The 21065-nt window shown below is 29.5% G+C and overlaps 2 protein-coding genes across 2 annotated transcripts; both read right to left on the reverse strand.

Annotated features, from left to right (window-relative positions):
- Window positions 1-8548: 8548 nt before the first annotated feature.
- On the reverse strand, window positions 8549-9666 carry LOC105133018 (uncharacterized). Its single transcript, XM_011036792.1, has one exon. The coding sequence runs from the start codon at window positions 9145-9147 to the stop codon at window positions 8704-8706; it is 444 nt and encodes a 147-aa protein (XP_011035094.1). The 5' UTR covers window positions 9148-9666; the 3' UTR covers window positions 8549-8703.
- A 2478-nt stretch (window positions 9667-12144) lies between these two features.
- Window positions 12145-15493, reverse strand: LOC105133019 (probable serine/threonine-protein kinase At1g18390). Its single transcript, XM_011036793.1, has 4 exons — window positions 14478-15493; window positions 13693-13722; window positions 13298-13615; window positions 12145-13192 (listed from the first exon to the last, which is right to left on the reverse strand). The coding sequence occupies exons 1-4, from the start codon at window positions 15226-15228 to the stop codon at window positions 12372-12374; spliced, it is 1920 nt and encodes a 639-aa protein (XP_011035095.1). The 5' UTR covers window positions 15229-15493; the 3' UTR covers window positions 12145-12371.
- Window positions 15494-21065: the final 5572 nt, after the last annotated feature.

The raw sequence follows: 21065 nt of genomic DNA on the forward strand, positions 1-21065 counted from the left end.
TTATTCAAGAATTATTCTTATTTCCATGCTAAAACACTTATGAAAGGAAGGGATTTGATTAGGCATGCTGCCACTCGGCTTGCTATTACATATATAACTCTAGGATGTTTGAATAATCATAAAATGTAGCTAATGACTATGTTTACTTCCAAACAGTGGAGTGCACATAGATTTGCAATAATAGAAGAAGGGAAATGAATTCAAAATTGTGTTTTGGACAACAAGTTTTAGTATGATGTCATTATATATATTAAGACAACATATCCTATAATTAAAGTTATTCAATTAGTTGATTCAAATGAGAAATCAAAATTCTCTTGTATCTTTTTTTTTTTTTTTTTTTGCTTTATCCATTCTTTATATATAGCTTCATCCATTACTCTATATATAAAACTAATAGCTAATTTCTCATTTGAATTAACTAATCCAATAACTTGCTAATTTTGAAAAAAAGATATATATCTTGCTAATTGTTTAGTTCAAATGTTATCATCTATTAATATGAATGTCTTTAGAGATACTTACGTTTGAGATATTCCTAGATTGTAATGATATATATATATATATATATATATATATATATATAGTTATATAGTTATATACCTATATGGAATATTATTGATGCAAGATGAGAACTTTAACTCCACAGACTTTTACATATAGCAGATTATTATTTGAATCCTCATTATCATTATAATCTTAATTGTAATGTTAATGCTAACATTAAAATTAGATTACATTAATGCTTAGAAAGGATGATGCTTAATGCAATTGAAAGATACAAAATTGACTTACAATTGAATAATTCAAAGATGCAAGGCATTAAGGTTGCCAAAACAGCAATAGATAAAAAATACTCTAACTCAATGGTGGGATTCTTATGGGGATGAATGTCCAGAATTAGAAAGGTTTATAATTTGAGTTTTAAGCTTGACTTGTACTTCATCTAGATGTTAGTGTAACTGAAGTGCATTTGAGATGATAAGTTTTTTATTTTTTATTTTAAATGTTGAAATATTTGATAAAAATCTTATAAATTTTAATTGTTTATTTAGGTTCATATAAAATGAAGAAATCATTTACACTAGAGAAAAATGAATGACTTTGTGTTTGTCATGTGTAATTTGAAATTGAATGATAACCAAGTAAAAAAGTAAGCTGATAATTTTGGTGTAGTAAATGATCTTTTATCTGATGATGATTGGATAACTAAGGAAAAAAAAACATTTAAACTTTGATTTGTTTGGTGCTATTGACAGTGCAACACGAAGAAAAAATGGTAAAAAAAATTAAAGTGATAAGAAATTCTTAATGATACTGAAATGAAAAGTCATGATATTAAAGATGATTTGGAGATTAAAATTGATGACAATTGAGAGAAGAATACAAGGAGTTTTGAGTTCAATAACATTGATAGTATTTGTGTTGGTACTAGTTATAGCACTAATAATTATAATATTGGTGTTGGTACGAGTAATGATACTAATAATCCTCTTGATGATAATGATATTGATGAATATCTAAAGAATAATGAGCAAGATAAAGGCAATAAAGCTAGTTTTAGTTTACATGACATACTAACAGATTGTTTATTTTAAATTTATTAATTGTTAGTTAATGAAAAGTTACTTAAATTACGTATAAATTTTTATTTGAACAATGTATTTTAAGGTACTTGAACTATATATATATATATATATATATATATATATATATATATATATATATTCCTTATGATTTTACGATCTGAGTTTATTTTGTATTTTTTATGCCATGTTAAAAATATATTTTTGACAACCTTAGATAGAACAACTTTACTACTCGCACTAGGATAAAAAAACATTTATGAAAAAAAAAGGTTATTATAAATTTATAGGTAGGATGCAAATGTTTGAGTATTTAATATTAATTATTTTTTAAGTATTTTTTATTTGAAAATATATTAAAATAATATTTTTATTATTTTTTAAAATTTATTTTTGAAATTAACACATCAAAATCATTCAAAAACACTAAAAAATTAATTTAAAGTAAAATTAAAATTATTTCAAATTTTAATAAAAGACAGATTGAAACTCAATCTCAAATACCTTTAAAATTTTTTAGTTCGATTACTTGTCTAGCTTAAATTTAAAATTAAGTCGTGTGTGAGTTGTTTTAATATGACTTATTTAACTTGATGGATATAAAAACAACCTAAATGATTGATAAAAAAAAATTGATTGATAAAAAAAATTGTTTGGCTTTACAAAATAAATTCAAAAGGATTTTTTTTTATATTGAGACAACAATATATTTGACTGGTCTGGGCTTCGCAACTTAACTTGCCAACCGAGCGACCTAGACTATAGACTTTGTTGGATTTAACAACTTTGTTTTCTTAAACCACTTTTTACTTAATGATTGATAATAAAAATAAACACTCATAAAATTAAGCATCAATCAAATATCAGGATGTTTCTTTAAGACTACAGTAAACTTATAAAAAAAATCAAATAAATGATGGATATCAATTTAAAATCAACTAAATATTAAAGAATAAAATAAAAAAAATAATAAAGAGAATTCAATTGAAAGAGGAAAAATAAAAAATGAATTTTTTAAGGGAAAAAAAGAGGTTGATCTACCTCTCGATTCAACTTTTTACCTAACTTGAATTTAAAGTTAACATGTGTGGAAGTTACTCTGATGTGATCTAATCAATTTGGCGAATGTAAATACAACTTGGATGACAGGTAAAAAACATAGTTTGGTTTTCAAATAAAGTTAAAATGATATTTTTTTAAATATTGAGACAACAATATATTGCATTGCTTCGAACTTCACGAATTAACCCATCAAGTCTGCAATCCAGATTATGAACCCTATCTGGTATAACAATTTTATTTTTTAACTATTTTTATTTAATGATATGATAATAAAATAGATATTTATAAAATTAAATATCAATTAAATTTTAAGATATTTGTTTGAAATTATGATAATTTTATAAAAAAATAAATTAAAATAAATTATAAAATCTAATTTTTTAAAACAATAAGAATAAAATTTGGGGATGCCAAAAGGGAATCCATCAAAAACAATTAGGATTAATAAGAATAAAAAGGGAATCCATCAAAAACAATTAGGATTCCATCACTAATTTATTTTGAACACAAGACTATTAAAACAATATAAAATAAAATAAAAAGATTCTTGGAAAAAGCTGATGTGTACTCTGATTTGCTAACGTGTCAATCTGTGCGGGGGTTGTTCTGTCCATATAACGCCCGTGGTCCTGTAATGACGTCCTTACAAGGCATATGTGGCTGTGAGCACACTGCTGAGACTTTCTCTTCTTGTAGTGGAACTGTGAGGACAAAAGAGGACATGTCGTTTAAAGTTTAAAGAGAAGAAAAAAGGAATCTCACGCGCTAAACATAAGCGCGTGATTATTACATTTTTAATATATAAAGCCAATATAGGGTTTATTTTTATTTTTTTGGTAAAATTTAATGTCGTGGAATGTTCATCATCATTCTGATTCCGGACGAGATTTATTTCCTCAACGAGTAAGATTTAAAAAAGGATAGTTTTATTTATTTATTTATTTATTGTTACTTAATAAGAAAAGGAAAAAAGATCCTATTTACATTATTATCCAATGTCTGAATGCACAGAGAATCAATCGCTGTAATCCTAATTGTTTTTTCAAAGATTCCAATTTACGTGGCATCCAAACTAGATAAGCTATCCATCCTATTGGAGGGGTGAAGCTGTAACTCTCTTGTCAATCAACTCCTGGAAAAAGAAGACCTATATGCTATATTACAGAAAGAGCCTTGGTCCATCGTATTAATAAGCTATTAACTTATTATTTATGTATTTTTACTAGCGTATACAAATTTTTATTGTGCAGTTATCCAAGCTTTGAGTGATATAGTGATTGAAAATGGAACAGGAGTTGTTTTAAAATGTTTTATTATTTAGAAATGTATTTAAATAATAATTTTTTTAATATTAATATATCAAAATAATTTGAAAACACTATAAAAATTAATTCAAAGTAAAAAAATAAAAAAATTATTTTTAAAATAAAAAACAAACCGGAGAATTTATTCACGGCGGGATAATGAACTTCAAATTAGCTTTCTGTTTTCTCCTTTTGGGCTTTAGTTTAACTAACTGCAAATTTGCAAACCCTTTGCCTAGGTAGGAGGTCATGGATTTGCCGATGGTGGGCTTTAAAGCTTTGAATTTGTTTTGTATTTTAAAAGTGTTTTAAAAAAATTGAATTTTTTTATTTATTTTAAATTAATTTTTTATATTTTTAGATTATTTTTCTGTGTTAATTTTAAAAATAAAAAATATTATTTTGATATATTTTAAAATAAAAAATATTTTGAAAAGTAATTTTTTTTACACGACACCCTTTTATTCATTATGAGAGACCAATTTTTTTACCCTCTCAAGACACCCTTTTATTCATTATGAGAGACCAAAATGCTATTCATTAAAGTTAGAAGATAAACTATGGGAGAAATCTAAGAAATAGTCAATGTTAATATGAATAATTTAACAACTTATTCTAACTAACTAAATATAGATGAACATTATATTAATAGTAACATGACATAAATATGGAAAGAGTAATTATGCTTCGAGGGTGTTTTGATATTGTAATGTATAATATTTTTAAAAATATATTTTAATTAAAAATATATAAAAATAATATTATTTTAGCTTTAATTTTTATCTTTGATATTAGTAAAATAATTAAAAAAAACTTGAAAAATTATTTTAATATATTTTAAATAAAAAATAATTTAAGAATGGATGGTAACAAAGCCAACCCAAAATCTACTTCCACTTGTTAAGTATTTTTGGAATAGTTTTGACACAGCAAAACTAAATACTTATCCATGCAGGTCTTAAAATTTTAATCATATAAGTTCCTCTTGAACTGTCAATTAATATTTTAATCTTAATTTTCTTTGTTCTTTTAATTTTAATACATGAATTATTAGGTCTTTTGATTAAGATCTTATTAACTTTAGCTAATGTGTGTCACTGTGGTTGGAAAATATTTTTAAGAAATTTTGAAATTTTTTATTTTTTATTTTACTTTAAATTAATATATTTTTTATGTTTTTAAATTATTTTGATATGTTAATATCAAAAATAATTTTTTTAAAATAAAAAAAATATTATTTTAATATATTTTAAAATAAAAACTATTTTAAAAAGCAACCTTGTTAAAAGCAATACCAACTCAAAAAAAAAAAAGTTTTATGACCACAAGTTTATGCATACCAATTTTGAACCAAGCCATCATCGTAAATTTTCAATTTTTAAGATTTGAGAATTTTGAATCAATAAGCTAAAACCCAAATTTCTTACATGCTTGTTTTGAGTTTTAAAATGGTTTTTCATGTGATGAAGTGTTATTTGCAAGGGTGAAAAAATTGTTTCTGCAATTTGTTTTTTCGAAGTGATTTAATGGCTGAAAATGGAATTTTGTTGCTAAATTTTGACAATGAATCCTCAATCCAAACACCCAATAATAAATACAAGATTATTCATCAACTCTATGCTGGGAGATTAATGTGAAAAAATCGAAACATTACTAAGGTGTTTTTTAATTTAAAAAATTATAATTATGAATTGAAAATAAAATGTATATTGAATATATTTTTTTAAAATATTGATATAATGATATATTAAATAATATTTTTTTATTAAATATTGAGACAATGATATATTATATTGAATCAAGTTAATTATTAAATTTATTATTCGAGTTACAAGATTGTGATATTTTCTATCTATAGATTATTTAAGTCTATCCATCATCAATCTAATATTAAATGAAGAATTTGAATAAAAATAATTAAACTAATAAAAAGATAAAAAAACTATTTGAATCAACTCGGGTTAAATAACTAATAGAAAGAATATATATATATATATATATATAATCCAATATTAAATAATAAAATAAAAATGACTCAAAAAATCTGGTTATCATGAACTAACCTGTTAAACCCTTGACATATACTAGGAAACCGAGATAAATTTATAAAAAAAATAAATATAAAAAATTATGAAACTTTATTGATAGATGTGATGTTGAGGGTTGAAATAAAAAAAAAACTAAATATAGATCAGGATAACTTCACAGAAAATAATTTGAAAAAAAAATAAAATTCAATTCTTAAATGATTTAATATTAAAAAATAAAATTAAAAATAATTTATTATTTAATGATGAAATTAAAAAAAAAAACTAAAAAGAATTAAGATGTTTAAAAGTAAAATTAAAAATAAAAATTTCAATAAATAATATTTTGTATCGTGGCTACTATATTTAACCACACCCTCCACCACTCCAGTGTTTTGTTAATATTAAAATGAAAAGAAAAATAAGTATAAAAACTATCATTCAAAATGGTTTAGAGGATTTTAATATGAAGTAGCCGATCTTAAACAAGCTGTCAATCTGATAATTTACTGCAGAAATAGATTCCCAAGAGACGGTGAGAGCCATCCTGGAAGCTGCCAAATTCTATCAACCTTGTTGTCATGTGATCTTAGAGGATGGATATAAGATCTCTTCTTGCTCGTAGATTGCATACTTATTCATGCTCTCAGGCAAGGTAATAGATGTGCTTATTACCTTGCTAAGATCGATGGGAGCTCATAGGCCGGTGGAAGAGGTTATTTGGAACTCTCCCCCGCCAGTTTTGTGGCTGCTGGGTCCGGTGGAAGAGGTTATTTGGAACTCTCTCTCCCCCGCCAGTTTTGTGGCTGCTGGGAGGCCGGCTGCTTGAGCATTTGGCCTTCGCCGGGACCCAAAAAAAGAAAAAAAGAAGAGGAACAATGGTTTGTAGTTCCTGTGCTTGCTGGATTGGTCCTAAATAAGTTAATCATATTACCTTTGATTTGAATGCATAACAAGCAAAGACATTAACCATCTTGATTAGGGAAGCAAGCTGTTATGATCACTTTAGGGCAAAGTGGATCCTTAGTGTCCCCATAGTGCCTTAAGCTGTTGCCAAAAAGAATGAACACACTTCAAACTTCAACCAAGAGTGTCCAGGCTTGTCTTCTTTTCTCCCCCTTCTATGAATAGGGCTCTGGATTTTTGCACACCCGCATGCAGGAGCTAGCGCTTCGAAAATGCATTATGTTAAGCCTGATATTAACCATAGCATGAAACCCATCACCCCAATGTGCCCTAAAATTCCAACTTCATATTGTTTATTGTTTTTCTTTTTAAAAAAACACGTTTTGGTTATATATTTAATATTACAAGAATAATTATTTTTAAAAATATTTTTAATTTGAAAATATATTAAAAAAACATCGATTAGTCGCATAAATAAACATGGTCCTTCCTAAGATTTCTTAAAGAAAGAAAATTATTATTGAAAATTACATAGATATATCTACGTTGTTGAAGACCCTAGAAATGAACAAAGCTCATCGATTAGTCGCACAAATAAACATGGTATACATATTGCTTCCTAAGATTTCTTAAAGAAAGAAAACTATTATTGAAAATCACATAGATATATCTACATTGTTGAAGACCCTAGAAATGAACAAAGCTTGTTGGGTCTTTAAAAGCTGAATTGCATCAAATTTGAATTAGGCATGTTACCCCTCAAGCTCCAAACATGATTATGCTTAAGCTTTGTGTTTAAACATCATCATTTACCCCCCCCAAGCATAAATTTACACTAAATAAGGACCACCACCATGCATCACCACCATGCATGTATGGTCCATATTTTCATCATGGGTCAACAAATAAGTATGATCCATATTTTCATCATGGGTCAACAAATAATTGAAAGCAAGTATACGAGCACATAGCCCTTGCACCATCAAACAATTTCTTGATATAATTAAATACAATCCCTTGGCATCATCAACAGTTCAACACATGGAAGCTGCGATTGAGAGAGACTTTATACTAAAAATTATTAAACTCCATCATATCTCTGTCTTCAATTTGTCTACATGATCTATGGCATCTTCAATGCTCCTACCCCACCCTATATACAAAAACTATTTGACAAATCAATCCATTCTTTAGAACCTTCATTGCTCTCATAAAGCATCCCCCTGACCCTTCTCCCTGCCGTCTTCTTCCTGGCACTCTGTGATAAAATGCGCCGGTTATGCTAACATACGCCCTGTAAATGTCTTTCCCTTGCTACCAAAACTTACATGTTGCTTCTTTTTTAAAAAAATGTGAGTTTGGTAGCAAGGGAAGGACAACCAAGTTCTGATATCATAGATTATTTAAATGTAATTATAAATATCTTTTCTCTTAATCTTTCTTCTTTTTTTAAATTCAATTGTGAAAGATTGACAACCTGAATAAATCCTCCTCTTGCTATGGAAGCCAAACTTTAGATGCAACGGGCTGGTTGAGCAACCAAAATCTAAATTAAATCTAAATTAAGTCCAATTATTTAAATAATTGCTACAATTATCAATTTTTGTAAATTTCTCTAGAAATGTTTAAAACTATCCTTTTTAAAAAAAAAAATCTGAAAAACAAAAAAAAACAGAGATAATTTTCTTTGAGAATCAATTTCTACGTACAAGCATCATATATATAATTTCTCAAGTAAAAATAAATACTTCACAAAATTTAAAAATAGAAGAAACAAAAATATTCCATTTATCCGTACAAATTTTCCGAAACAATTTACTACTCAGGGATGGTAACTAATACAGGTCTCCAAGCTCTCCTTAACAATCTATATCTCAACGACGCCGCAACCGGTCTCAACGCGCCGCCACCGACACCACCTCTCCTCACCGCCGCTGCACCACCACTAATCAACCCCACCTCCTCACCGCCACCACGCTCACCACTCCTTCTCTCCTTCTCCTCAAAAGGCGGCGAAGACACAAACAAATCCTTCAATTTCCTCCTCACCCTCTTCTCGGGCAACGGATCTTCCTCTCCTTCCGATTCATCTTCTCGCCGTGGAATCCTCCGGCGAACATCGGAGTTCTTTGAAAGTAGCATCCGAAGAGTCTTCCTCCGGCGGCGGATGTGGAAGACGGGACTTGTTGTTGGACTTTGCGTTGGTGTTGCTGTCACTGCACATTGTGTAGCTAATAGCTTGAATTTATGCAGCGTCGCCATTAATCAACGAAAACAAGAAGACCCCACTTTCTCTCTCACTCTCTATACAATCTTGAGATCTAATTTATTTAACCCATCTGGGTTTTCTTCGGGTTTATGCTGTTTGCCGTTCTTGAAGAAGAAGGATACTTACTATGATCTAAAAATCTCTTAAATTGTATGCTGTTGTTTGTCTGGATTTGGAGGGTGGGTGGTAGTATTTGTTATGTGATGACAAGTGGAGGAGAAGGGGAGGTTTCGGTATATAGGAATTGATGCTAGTGAATGAGTCCAAGGAGTAGAGCGTGAGAGATGGAATTGTGTTTTTGTTTTAGCGATGGCTAATGATGATGGGATTAAGAGAGCTTGAGGCCATGGAAAATTGCATGTAATGCTGCTACTTTGTATGATCTAATCTCATGTTGGTTAAGTCCAAAGTATATCAGATTAATAAATAATGTTGTGTTTGTCTTTTGTAGAGGGGAAGGGAGATGGACGGTTGCTTTTGTCCTCACTTAATAGTTTTCATCAAAATACTGAGAATTTAGTGTTGGCATGATAATTGCCAAAAACAAGTTCAGGAACTGTTAAATCTAATCTCGGAATTAAATAATAATGAATGAATCATGTTTGTTGTTTATTGACTAAGTATATATTATTTGCAGAAATAATTCTTCGAAGAAGTGACAGCAACGAGTCTTCTCCCAGAGTCCCTTTTTTTCTCTTTACTTTCTACGTTGTTTCTCTTTTATTTTCTTCTTCCTGTCTGTTTTCTGGTATTCTTCGACAGTGAAAAGTGATAATCTATCTTTGGCAGTGAAGAGTTAAGAATCCATGAAGGCAAAATAAAATAAAAATAAAGGACAGCACACGAAGTATGATTCTGTTTCTAATTTCTTTTAATAGCGTATGCAATAATCTAATTATGACCCTTTTTCTTTTTGGATTTGCTGGGATTTTGGACTCTAAACCTGCATCGGCTAGAGAACAGTATCAATTATGCAAAATGAGGTAGAGGGAGATCATGAAAAAGGGGATTAAGAGACAATTTTTTTAAAAGAAGATCTTTGTACAAGGTAAATTGTTCAATTACTTCATCTTATAGATTGCCAAACCTATATGGGATCACGAGCTTGGAATAACTTGATAGAAAAAAATTAAAAAAAATCATAAAACCAAATTTATTTGAAGTAAAAACTAACATTGAGAAATAAAATAAGAAAAAAATAAGTAAAAAAAAAACCTATCTTTGCTAACTTTTCAAATTCATGAATTAAATAATAAGTCTGAAAGCAACATACATGAAAAACTACAAAGTCCAAATTCCAAAAACAAATCGCTATTAAATTAATAAATTCCAAAAACAAATTGCTATTAAAAGAATGTGGGTGAAAATAGAAATAAAAAATAAATTAGTGGGAAATTATAAATTTTTGATTTGAGGGTTGAATTGAAAACAAAAATAATTTTAACAAAAGAATATAAAATTAAAATAATTCGAATCAAATTAAAAAAAATATACCATAAATTTGGAATGAAGGATGAAACTGAAAATCAATAAAATTTTTATTATAAAAAGGTTAGGGAAAAAAATTAGAAATAAAAAACATAAGTACTACATCTAAAAAATAATACATCACAAATTAGAATTGAATGATGAAATTAAAAATAATAAAGACTTTTATAAAAGGACCAATAACAAAAACTAGAGATAAAAGAATAAAGATTGAAGTTGAAATATATATATATTTTCAAGAGAAAAAAAGATAAAAAAAAAAACACTCTATTTTTACTGATATGTGCTATACCATTAAAAAAAACATGATAACGCATCTAAAAACATAATAAAAAAAATAAAATTTCTATTAGGATAAAAGTTGCACGTCGCTCTCACATGCCCCATAAATTTTCGTGTTAAGAAATTAATTAATTGACCTTGAAAGATAAATTGCTCTCGGTAGTCATGGAATTAAAAAAAAAGAAGAAAGAAATAGTGTGAAAAGATTAAAAGCCCCTAGATGCATGGTTTGATTTTTTTTATACAAAGGGTAAGCATGTTATTTAGCTATACTTTTACAAATGGAAAGATAAACACACCTCTTAGCAAGTTTTAAAAATATGGCTGAAAGGGTAATTATATAATTTTATTACGTTATAAAAGTCATATCTTTAATGACTAATAGTCCATTTAAAAAATAAAAATACCTAAAACACAAAGTCATGTGGTTTTTTTTTTAAAAGGTAAAATTGCAATTACACTATTATTGTGAATAATGAGTTGTATGTACATGGTAAATCACCCTTCAACTTTATTTATTTTTTTATTTTTTTTATAAGTGGAAGAGAGAAATCCTAGGTGTTCATTTTTTGCCTAGGAAAACTGTTCACGCTCTTACAAAAACTATTAATGACTATGCATTTTTTTTGTTTTTTTTACAATCTAGTCCCTCAAGTTTGGTGTTTTTACAATTTGATCACTACTCTTTATTTCTTTTCAATTGCATCGTTTGAAGTTATGTCTCCATGTTTTATGTGCTTAAATAATATGTTTTCCTTCACTAACCTAATGTGTTGTTAAATGTTGCAACATTAAATTAATGATAAATTTTATAAAATAAAGTTTTAATTTTCTTTTTAAAACTAAATTGAGAGATAAAAAAACCAAGATTAAGATAAAGAAGAAACAAAAGGACTTTTCATAAAAGCGCAAAAAAGTTCTATTTAATCTCTTAAGTTTTACTTTACTTCTATTTTTTATCTCTATTCTTTTAGGTTACTATATTTTGGCCCTAAACTCTTTTTATTATACTTTAGTCTCTAGAGAAAGCCGTTAAAAAAATTGACAAGATTCTGTTATCTATAACTTTGATTTTGATGTTAATAAATTTAATATTAAAAGAAGAATTCAATGATATAAATAATTTTATTTTTAAAACTATTTATTCGAACTACCACGTAATTGCCTTGGAAGCCTCTACAGTGGCGTTCGTCACATTTTTTGCATATTAACAACAAATCAACACCATACAAAGAAAGGATAATTAATAAACCTCAAAACCATTGACATATGGGATATTTGTAGGACATTTGAAAATTTCTTCGTAAAAAGGACTAGAGAATATCAACTGCTAGTAGGAATGAGGTGTTACAGTTGAAGAACTGCTAGCCCAAAATTGATCTGTCGTGGAGTCTGGTGAAAGTTGAAGTGGGGGAGGAGCATGCTTCAATAGCCAACATCATCGTCCCTAACATTCAACACCTCCTTTCCCTGCTCCATAATTTTCTCTCTCAATTCCTCTTAATACCTCCAAAACTTCTTCCATAGTTGGCCTCATTTCCCTTTCATGTTGCAAACACATGAAAGCTAATTCTGCAACTGAAGATACCATCTCCCTTACCACGAAATCCTTATCGAATCCAAGAAATGGATCAACCAACTCATTTAAAGCATGGTTTTGGATTTTTTTCACTGCCATGTTGGACAAATTAATATCATGCTGATGCCTAGTGATGTCCACTGCTTCTAAAGCTGATATCAGCTCAATCAAGACCACGCCATAGCTGTAAACGTCGCTCTTGTTGGTGAGGTGGTAGCATTGATAATACTCCGGATCAACATAACCAGGCGTCCCTTGAGGAGCAGTCGATACATGAGTTACATCAGTTGGGAACAATCTCGACAAACCAAAATCAGCCACTTTCACATGGAAGTCGTTGTCTAGGAGAATGTTATTGGTTTTGACATCACGATGTATGACATCTGAAGCGTGGAGGTATGCAAGTGCACTGGCTGTCTCTATAGCAATGCTCAACCGAACAGGCCAAGTGAGCAAACCAGAGTTCGACTGTCTTCCATGAAGATGATCAGCGACAGTTCCATTAGGCAAGTATTCATAAACAAGTAGAAGCTCTCGGCTATGCCTTGAGGTGCATCCATAGAGTTCCACCAGGTTCTTGTGGCGCAAATGAGCTAGGATCTCAATTTCATTCATAAACTGCTCAGCACGTCTCATGCTGCTCTCATATAGGCGCTTGACAGCAACCACACGCCCATCCCTAAGTACTCCTTATCATTCAAGCAATTACGTTAAAACTTTAGAAAGGAGTCAACAAAGAAGTTAATATATGCAAAGTTACTATACTGCAAAATAAAATAATTTCATCTTCTAACCATAGTAAACAGTGCCAAACCCTCCATCTCCAAGTTCTTTTGAAGAATCAAAACAATTAGTGGCTTCCTCGAGTTCGTTGTAGCTGAACACCCTGACTCCAAGATAGGTACTGCCCTTATCAAGGTCAGACTTTAAGTTGGCAAGAGGAGTAGTTCGAAAGAAATTAATTGAAGTAGCAAGGCCGTTGCTTGAAGTAGGTGTAACTGCAGGAAGGCCTTCGCTTTGCACTAGGGCAGATTTTCTTTTCTTCATTTGTTTGACAACTATGATCCAGCATCCCACAAAGATGACAAGTGCTCCACTTGCCAAGCTGGCTCCTGGAAATGATAAAAAAAAAACTCCTCAGCTTTTCTTTTCAGTGCTGATTTAATACAGTAATGTAGCAGAGTTGTACCTATTATAAGTGGTTTTCGGTTAGACTTCGCTGCATAATTCACGAGAGCGAGAAGCATCAGTTGAAGCATGAATAAAAAGTTTGGAACAAATTTGGGACTTGTTAGCAAGATCAGATAGCAAGAAACTTCTAAAATATGATTGTGGTTATCTTAATTATTATTTGTTAAATACAAACTAATTCAGGAATTCAGTCAGATTATGGACACACAGGCTATGGGCCTAAACAACGGCCACAGTAAAGGATGCAGGTCATCCATGGAGAAACAAGAAAAAGTGGTGGGTAATAACAGAAAAAAAGCAGGGGAAAACCCTTCTGAGTAGTTGAAGAGCGCAACTTTTTCCTATCACTGACCGCAACTAGTAGAGAAATAAGCATTAATTATTGCAAAATAATTTAGCAGAGCTTAAACGACAATTATTTAACATGTGATGAAAGAAGAAAGGGATCATATTGTTGAGTTCAAATGATAACCCCATAGAATTGAACACAGACTCAAGCAAATTAAGAAGCATAATTTTGAACATTGAACCTCTTAACATGAACATTGAATGAATGCTATAACTTATTATTCACTACCAGTAAATAAAGCTACTGGACTTGTGAGGCTTGCAAGCAATTCAAGCATTAATTCTTGAAATCATTGAAGCTTTGCATAATTTGATAAAAAAAAAACCTCCATATCAATTACCACAAGAAGGCCTAGCATTTCTTGAAAGCTACCAAACTCGTAAGGAAACTAGAAGACTTTGGCAAGTCAAAATTAATATCGATTTTTAACTTACCAGGACAGAGGTGATCATTACAGATGCAAATAGGATTACCATCAAACCCACATTGCCTACCAGAATGCTTGGAACATTTCTGACAATCAGCACCGTAAGGATCCCTATAACTGACATCAAACCCTTCTTTCAAAACCTTACTAAGTAATGATGACCCATCAGCCTGAAGTTGTTGTTTCCAACTCCGGACAAATGGCACTTGAAAACTAGTCCGACACCAGTACCGGTCCACAGGAGGATGATCACCAACCTCGAAAAACCCATCTTCTGAATCTCCTGGCATGGGACATGAGAACTTAGAGTTTTCCTCGACAGAGCCACCTAAGTTCTTGCACCCATAATAGAAAGTAAGGGTTTCATGGTTGGAGGCAAGGCTGAAGATAACGTTATCAAAAGTGGTGCAATTGGATGGGACGGGGCATGGACGGTCATCGTGGAAGTCTAAACATGAGAGCCTTAAGGTTTGGGTGGTTTGGTCAACCCAAATGACTCGGTAAGGCAGTGATTTAACTATGAGGGTGGTTACTGATTCACCATCACATTTGAGCCGGAACTCCGGCGGGCCGCAGTGGTATGGACGTTGGCCACCGGTGAAAGGGTAGGTGATGTCTGTGAGGGCACCACAAGAGAATGTTTGGTTGCAGTTTGAAAGATTACTCATGTCATTCGAAGGAGATGATGCCGTTAAGTGGAGGAACAATAAGAGGGTGGAAAGGAAGGAGGTGGCAGCAGCGGTGCTGAGGGGGTGCATTGGTGGAGGAATTAGAAGGGGGTGACGGTGGTGGTTGTTCTGGGCGTGGAATGCTGCAAGGAAACAGGGTAGTGTGGTAATGGCCTAATGGAAGAGGGGTTAGATAGTACATGACTCTTGACAGGGTTATGGCAATGGTTGGCTCTGGTACGTTGACTGAAAAGTTGTTTTAGTCAGTCAAGTGCAAATTGAAGCAGAAATTTCCAACAGACAGGTATTTGAAAATTTTGGGATACCAGGAAAAGTACGCTAATGGGAAATGGCATCATTTTTCTGTTTTAACCCCTGGACCACGTTGTACCATCCATCCTGTTCCATGGTTTACCAAGACTTCGTAAAGACTTTCAAAGGTCATTGATTGTCTTCTTCCTATTTTCTTTAATTAATCTTGCTTTGAAACCGTTTGAGGTAGGAGGGTGATTTTACAATATCCTGGTTAAAGATAATCTGGTAAATGGTAATTTAGTCCTTGTAGTTTTAGCGATATGATAACTTAGTCTTTCTAGTTTCAAAGATCATAACCTCTTCCATTGACAGTACAGAGGAAGGAGAAATTGGGAAACTCATTATGGTAAAGAGGAAGTGCCGTAGAGAGATTACGTATTGGTAAACGGAGCTTGGTTTCTCAAGGGAAAGTTTAGGGAGATAAAGAAATGAGAGAAAATATTTATTTTTATGTCTATTGAGAACAATTGTAAAATATAGCTACCAAGTCTAGATTCATTATAAAGGTAAATATACATAATTGATGATATGATGAATTGCCTATGATTAATACAAGATTACATGAAAACTATATATAATCTAAAATTACTTAATATACCGTACATCACTCTCTTGGAATATTTTAGAAAAGAATTAGTTAATACTTCTAAATCTTGATTTGTCTTTTAAATTTGAATCATTGGCTTTATTTGACTTCTTTTTAACCATTTTTATAATTTTACTAGTGAAAATAAAGTTTTGCTAGGCCTAAATTTATAAATGAATGAAATCAAACTCTTTTTAAGAATTATATTAGTGTTTTAGTATCTTTCTTAATTAGAAATAAGGTTGAACACAAATACTAATAATTAGCTTTATATATAAAAGAAATAAGTAATACAAGTACTAATAATTAGCTTTATATATAGAGAAAGGGATAATTACTTTTCATTTTTCACTTTTTCTTCATAGTTTAGTAAATTACTTTTCCCCTCGGGAGCTTTAATAACTTCAATACACTTTACATCCTTCATTTTGACACCAAAATAAAAATCAACAAAAATAACAAAAAAACCACAATTTTACCATTGACAACTTTCATGAAAAAATCACAATCTTACTGTTGCACAAAGTCATTACATTTTAAAAAACTCACTAAAATCATGTTTATAACTTATTGCTAAACAATTCTTGATCATTTCAAGCCAACCAAAAAAATCAAATTCTACTAACAATTTCCCCATAGTTCTCCTTTATTTGAACCCAACAAAAATAAAAAATTAAATAGCATTAGTTACATAAATTTGAAAGAATAATTGAAAGAATATCGTCATATTCATTAAAACCTAATTATTGACCTTTAAATCAAATATTTATATTTTTATATATTTTAATTATAATAATAAAATAAAAATGGATTAATAATATGCCTTGGTGAGAATAAATTTTAAACATTTTTATTCAAGAATACAAAAACAACCATGATGGATTTCGTGAAAAAATCAATCAAGCATTCAAAAAAGCAAGCAAAGGAAGACTTAAATAAGTATTCATTTTAAGTGTTTAATGTAAATTTTTATATCCTACTTGATAGCAAAATTAAAATAAACCCACACACTTCACCATGCATGCTTTAAAGAATTAATAAATCATATGATAAAATCTAAGATCGACAATTCTAAGAATTGACTTAGGTTAATCTATCATAATTGGAATTCTACATGAATTAGTTGATTGTTTGGTATGACTAAATGAATTGGTTGATTTATATTTATTAGTGATGAATGCATGAGAATTTTGCAAGAATTAGTCAATAGATTGACTTGAACAATTTGAACCGATTAACCGTTTTAGTTGTTAGTGAGACTGTAACAATTATAACAACAAGTTTTTCTTAAGAACATAAATATAGATTGTCTAATTGCAAAATTAACTAGGAAATCCAAACATATGTTATATACAAGCTATTATAAGAGCAAAACAACTTTAAAATCATCAATTATTAATTATACTCTAATTTATGCTTATTTACAAGAATATTCAAATATCTTTCTCATTACATTTTGATTCGTCCGATATTTTTACCATAAATGTATCAATTGTGGCATATAAAATAGGGTAATTCAAGTATTGTATTCAGAAGGATGTAGTTTAAGTACTAATTCATCAATTTCCTATATTATTTATAAGATTTCAAATTTATATAAAGAAATGCAAATTTCTTTTTTTTTAATTTAAAATCAGAAATGCAAATTTATAAGCTGTAAGATTTCATCAAATGAATTCCTTCCATAAATTTAAATATAGTTTTTTGGACTAATCTTTTGCTAATTGTAATAACTGAATTCCCTTTTGTATATGATGCCCTTTTTCAAGGTATAACAACTACATCTATATTAATCTTATGTCTATTTTCATGATTATAGAAATTAATATAAATTCATTAAGATTTGTAGAATCTTGAATATAGGTCACAATAATGTGTATTTATTTCTAAACTACACTACCAAGATTTGATGAATTCACGAACTAATATTGAACTTCAACTTTCTTTACTTCATTAAATATCTTAAATATGCAATTCATGGCCAATAAATTACAAGGATGAAAACAAAAATCATCAAATTAAAATCAACAAAATATATGAAATTCAATTACATTCAACTCATGTCATGAATTCAAAGATTACATCCTAGCCCTAGAATAAGAAAATTAGTTCATTCTTAATTAAAACAAACAAAAGAACTTATTAAATTAAAATATAATAAAGAGAAAAAAATAAAAAAAAAGAACTCTTATGAAGTGAGCAAAATTTCTTCAAGCTTTCTTTTTCATAGATGCTTCCTTCTCTTGAGTTGTTTAAGATCTCTCTCTCTCTCTCTCTCTCCCCCCTCCTATATATACCCCCCTGTGCACTCTGTTAATCGCACCTATGACAGGACCAAGTCCCTATTCAGCAGCAACAATCCCCTCGCCTATGACCTTCATTAATGCCAGCAAAGACATCCTCTCTCAAGACTAGGAGAGGAAAGCAGTCGCGTGAAGAGGAGAGAGAGGAGAAGGGAGCCAAAGCTTAATGTGGTCGGATCTCCTTTCTTAGATCTTCGTTTGCCTCACTATTGGAAAAAGCCAATAGGGGTTGATGATCTACCTGATCTAGTGTCTCAATCTGTTCGGGTCACCAAAGCATGACTTCACGCTCCTCTAGTGGCAGCACATTAATCCACGTATTGTGATTGTCCCAACAGTCTTGTAGTGTCCATTGCATTATACCCTAGACATTTCAATCATTTCAGAAGGTTGATTTATGAACTCAAACTATTTTTGGACAAATGATAAATTATGAAATTTTGGAGCAAAAAGCTTATTATTTTGTATAATATTTAGATTGTTAATTTGGTTTGATTTATGTTTGGATCTTGATAAAACTTGATTATTTGTATTAAATTATAAGTTCATTTTTTTGGGTTTGTGTTTGAGGACGTTAAATATTGATGCATGATTTATGTTTGGATTGATGTTGACTTATTTGAATTAGCATGAAATTTAAATATAAATTTGTGACATTAACAAAATTGTGTGGATTGTTGGTGTTGTTTAGTTTTGAGTCGGTAAATGATAATTTGTTTTCAATGAATATTGTGGTCAAAATAATGTTTATAAAAAATATTTTTATTTGCATCTTTTCAATATATGTCATTTGTTTGTTGGTAATATTCTCTTAATGCCTAGAAGATAATTTTTCAATCAATTTTGATTTTTCTAGTTTTAACCCCTGGACTACGTTGTACCATCCATCCTGTTCCATGGTTTACCAAGACTTCGTAAAGACTTTCAAAGGTCATTGAGTTTCAAGGCTTTGAAACCGTTTTGAGGAATCGAGGGTGATTCTACAATATCTTGGTTAAAAATAAACTATATATAATTTAAAATTACTTAACATACCATACATCACTCTCATGGAATATTTTAGAAAAGAATTAGTTAATACTTTTAAATCTTGATGTAATTTAATTGTTTTTTAAATTTGAATCATGGGCTTTATTTGACTTGTTTTTAACCATTTTTTTTAAATTTCATTATATTTAACAAAAATAATAATAATTAAATCATGTTTATTATAGATTGCTAAACAATTTTGGATCATTTCAGGCCAACCAAAAACATCAAATTCTACAAAAGATTTCTCCATAGTTCTCCTCCATTTCAATCCAACTAAAAAAATAAAATGAATAGCCTTAATTACATAAATTTGAAATAATATTGTTATATTAATCAAAGCTTCTTGTTGATCTTTAAATCAAATATTTATATTTTTAATATTTTAACAATAATAATAAAATATAAAATGAACTAATAATATATATTGTTGAGAATAAGTTTTAGACAGGTTTATTAAAAAACATATCAATAAGCATGATGAATTTTATGAAGAAATTAATCAAGTAATCAAAGAAGAAAGGAGAGGAAGACTTCGATTTGTATCCATTATAAGTGTTTGATGTAAATCTTTATATCCTACTTGATAGCATAATTAAAATTAAATTACACACTGCAATATGCATACTTTGAAGGATTGATAAGTCATATGATAAAATCTAAGATAGATAGTTCTAAAGATTTATCTAGGTTAATATGTGATAATAGATTGACTTGATCCATCAAAACCGATCGACTGTTTTAGTCATTAGTAAATTGTGATAACAAAAATCGCTCTTGTTAACCTTTGAAAGTTAGGTATGAACTCTTGGTATTGATAATGTATTTTCATAAAAGAAAAAAAAATCATGAAGAGAGAATATCTTTAAGTGATATAAAAATCTTGGTGTGTATTTATCAAGTAATCATTGTATTGTTGAATTTGGAATAGAAAAAGAATATAATAATGAAGTACATTTTGATATTTGAAGTGAGGTAAATGGATTAAAAGAAAAGGTCAAATGTTGATTAAAAAAATCAACCAAAATAAAAAAAAATCTAAATGGAACCTAATCTATTTTTTTTTGAGCATGTATATAGAGAAAATTACCACCATCAAACTTATCTTGTTAAATAGAACACATTGACACCAATAACAATAAATTTCATCATCGAAAAAGTGGTTATTTTCTAATTTACTATTTTCTTCACCATTTCAAGTGATTTTCTTCTCTCTTGTCTCAAACTTAAAGGTTGAAATATTAAGAAATAAATTTTAGAATCAAAATTAAAATTGTAAACATTAAAGGGACTGTAGAGTAAGAAAAGGAAAGTGGGGGACTAAGTATAACTTTTTCTAGAAAATTTGAGATTGGCCATGAGATTTCTTTTTATTTTACACTTTGGTCCATAATTGTTAAATTTTTCTTTCCTTAACAAATGTTTATAATTGGGTATAGAAAAATATAATAATAATAATAATAAAAAGTTCAAAGGCAAAATAGAAAGGAAAAACCTTGGCTAATATGGATTCGGCTATGGTGTTTTTTCTAGGCGTTTTAGTATGTCTTGTAATGGTAATGTTATTATCATGTATAGGCAATATTAAAGGTATTTTTAGATAAATAATTCTCTTGATATTTTTTTTGTGATAAATCTTCTTTGCCCCTTGAAACTTCTTCAAACATTTGTTCGGTTCATTATTAAAAATTTCT

Source organism: Populus euphratica, unplaced genomic scaffold (genome assembly GCF_000495115.2).
Source record: "Populus euphratica unplaced genomic scaffold, PopEup_1.0 scaffold99.1, whole genome shotgun sequence".
NCBI lineage: Eukaryota > Viridiplantae > Streptophyta > Magnoliopsida > Malpighiales > Salicaceae > Populus > Populus euphratica.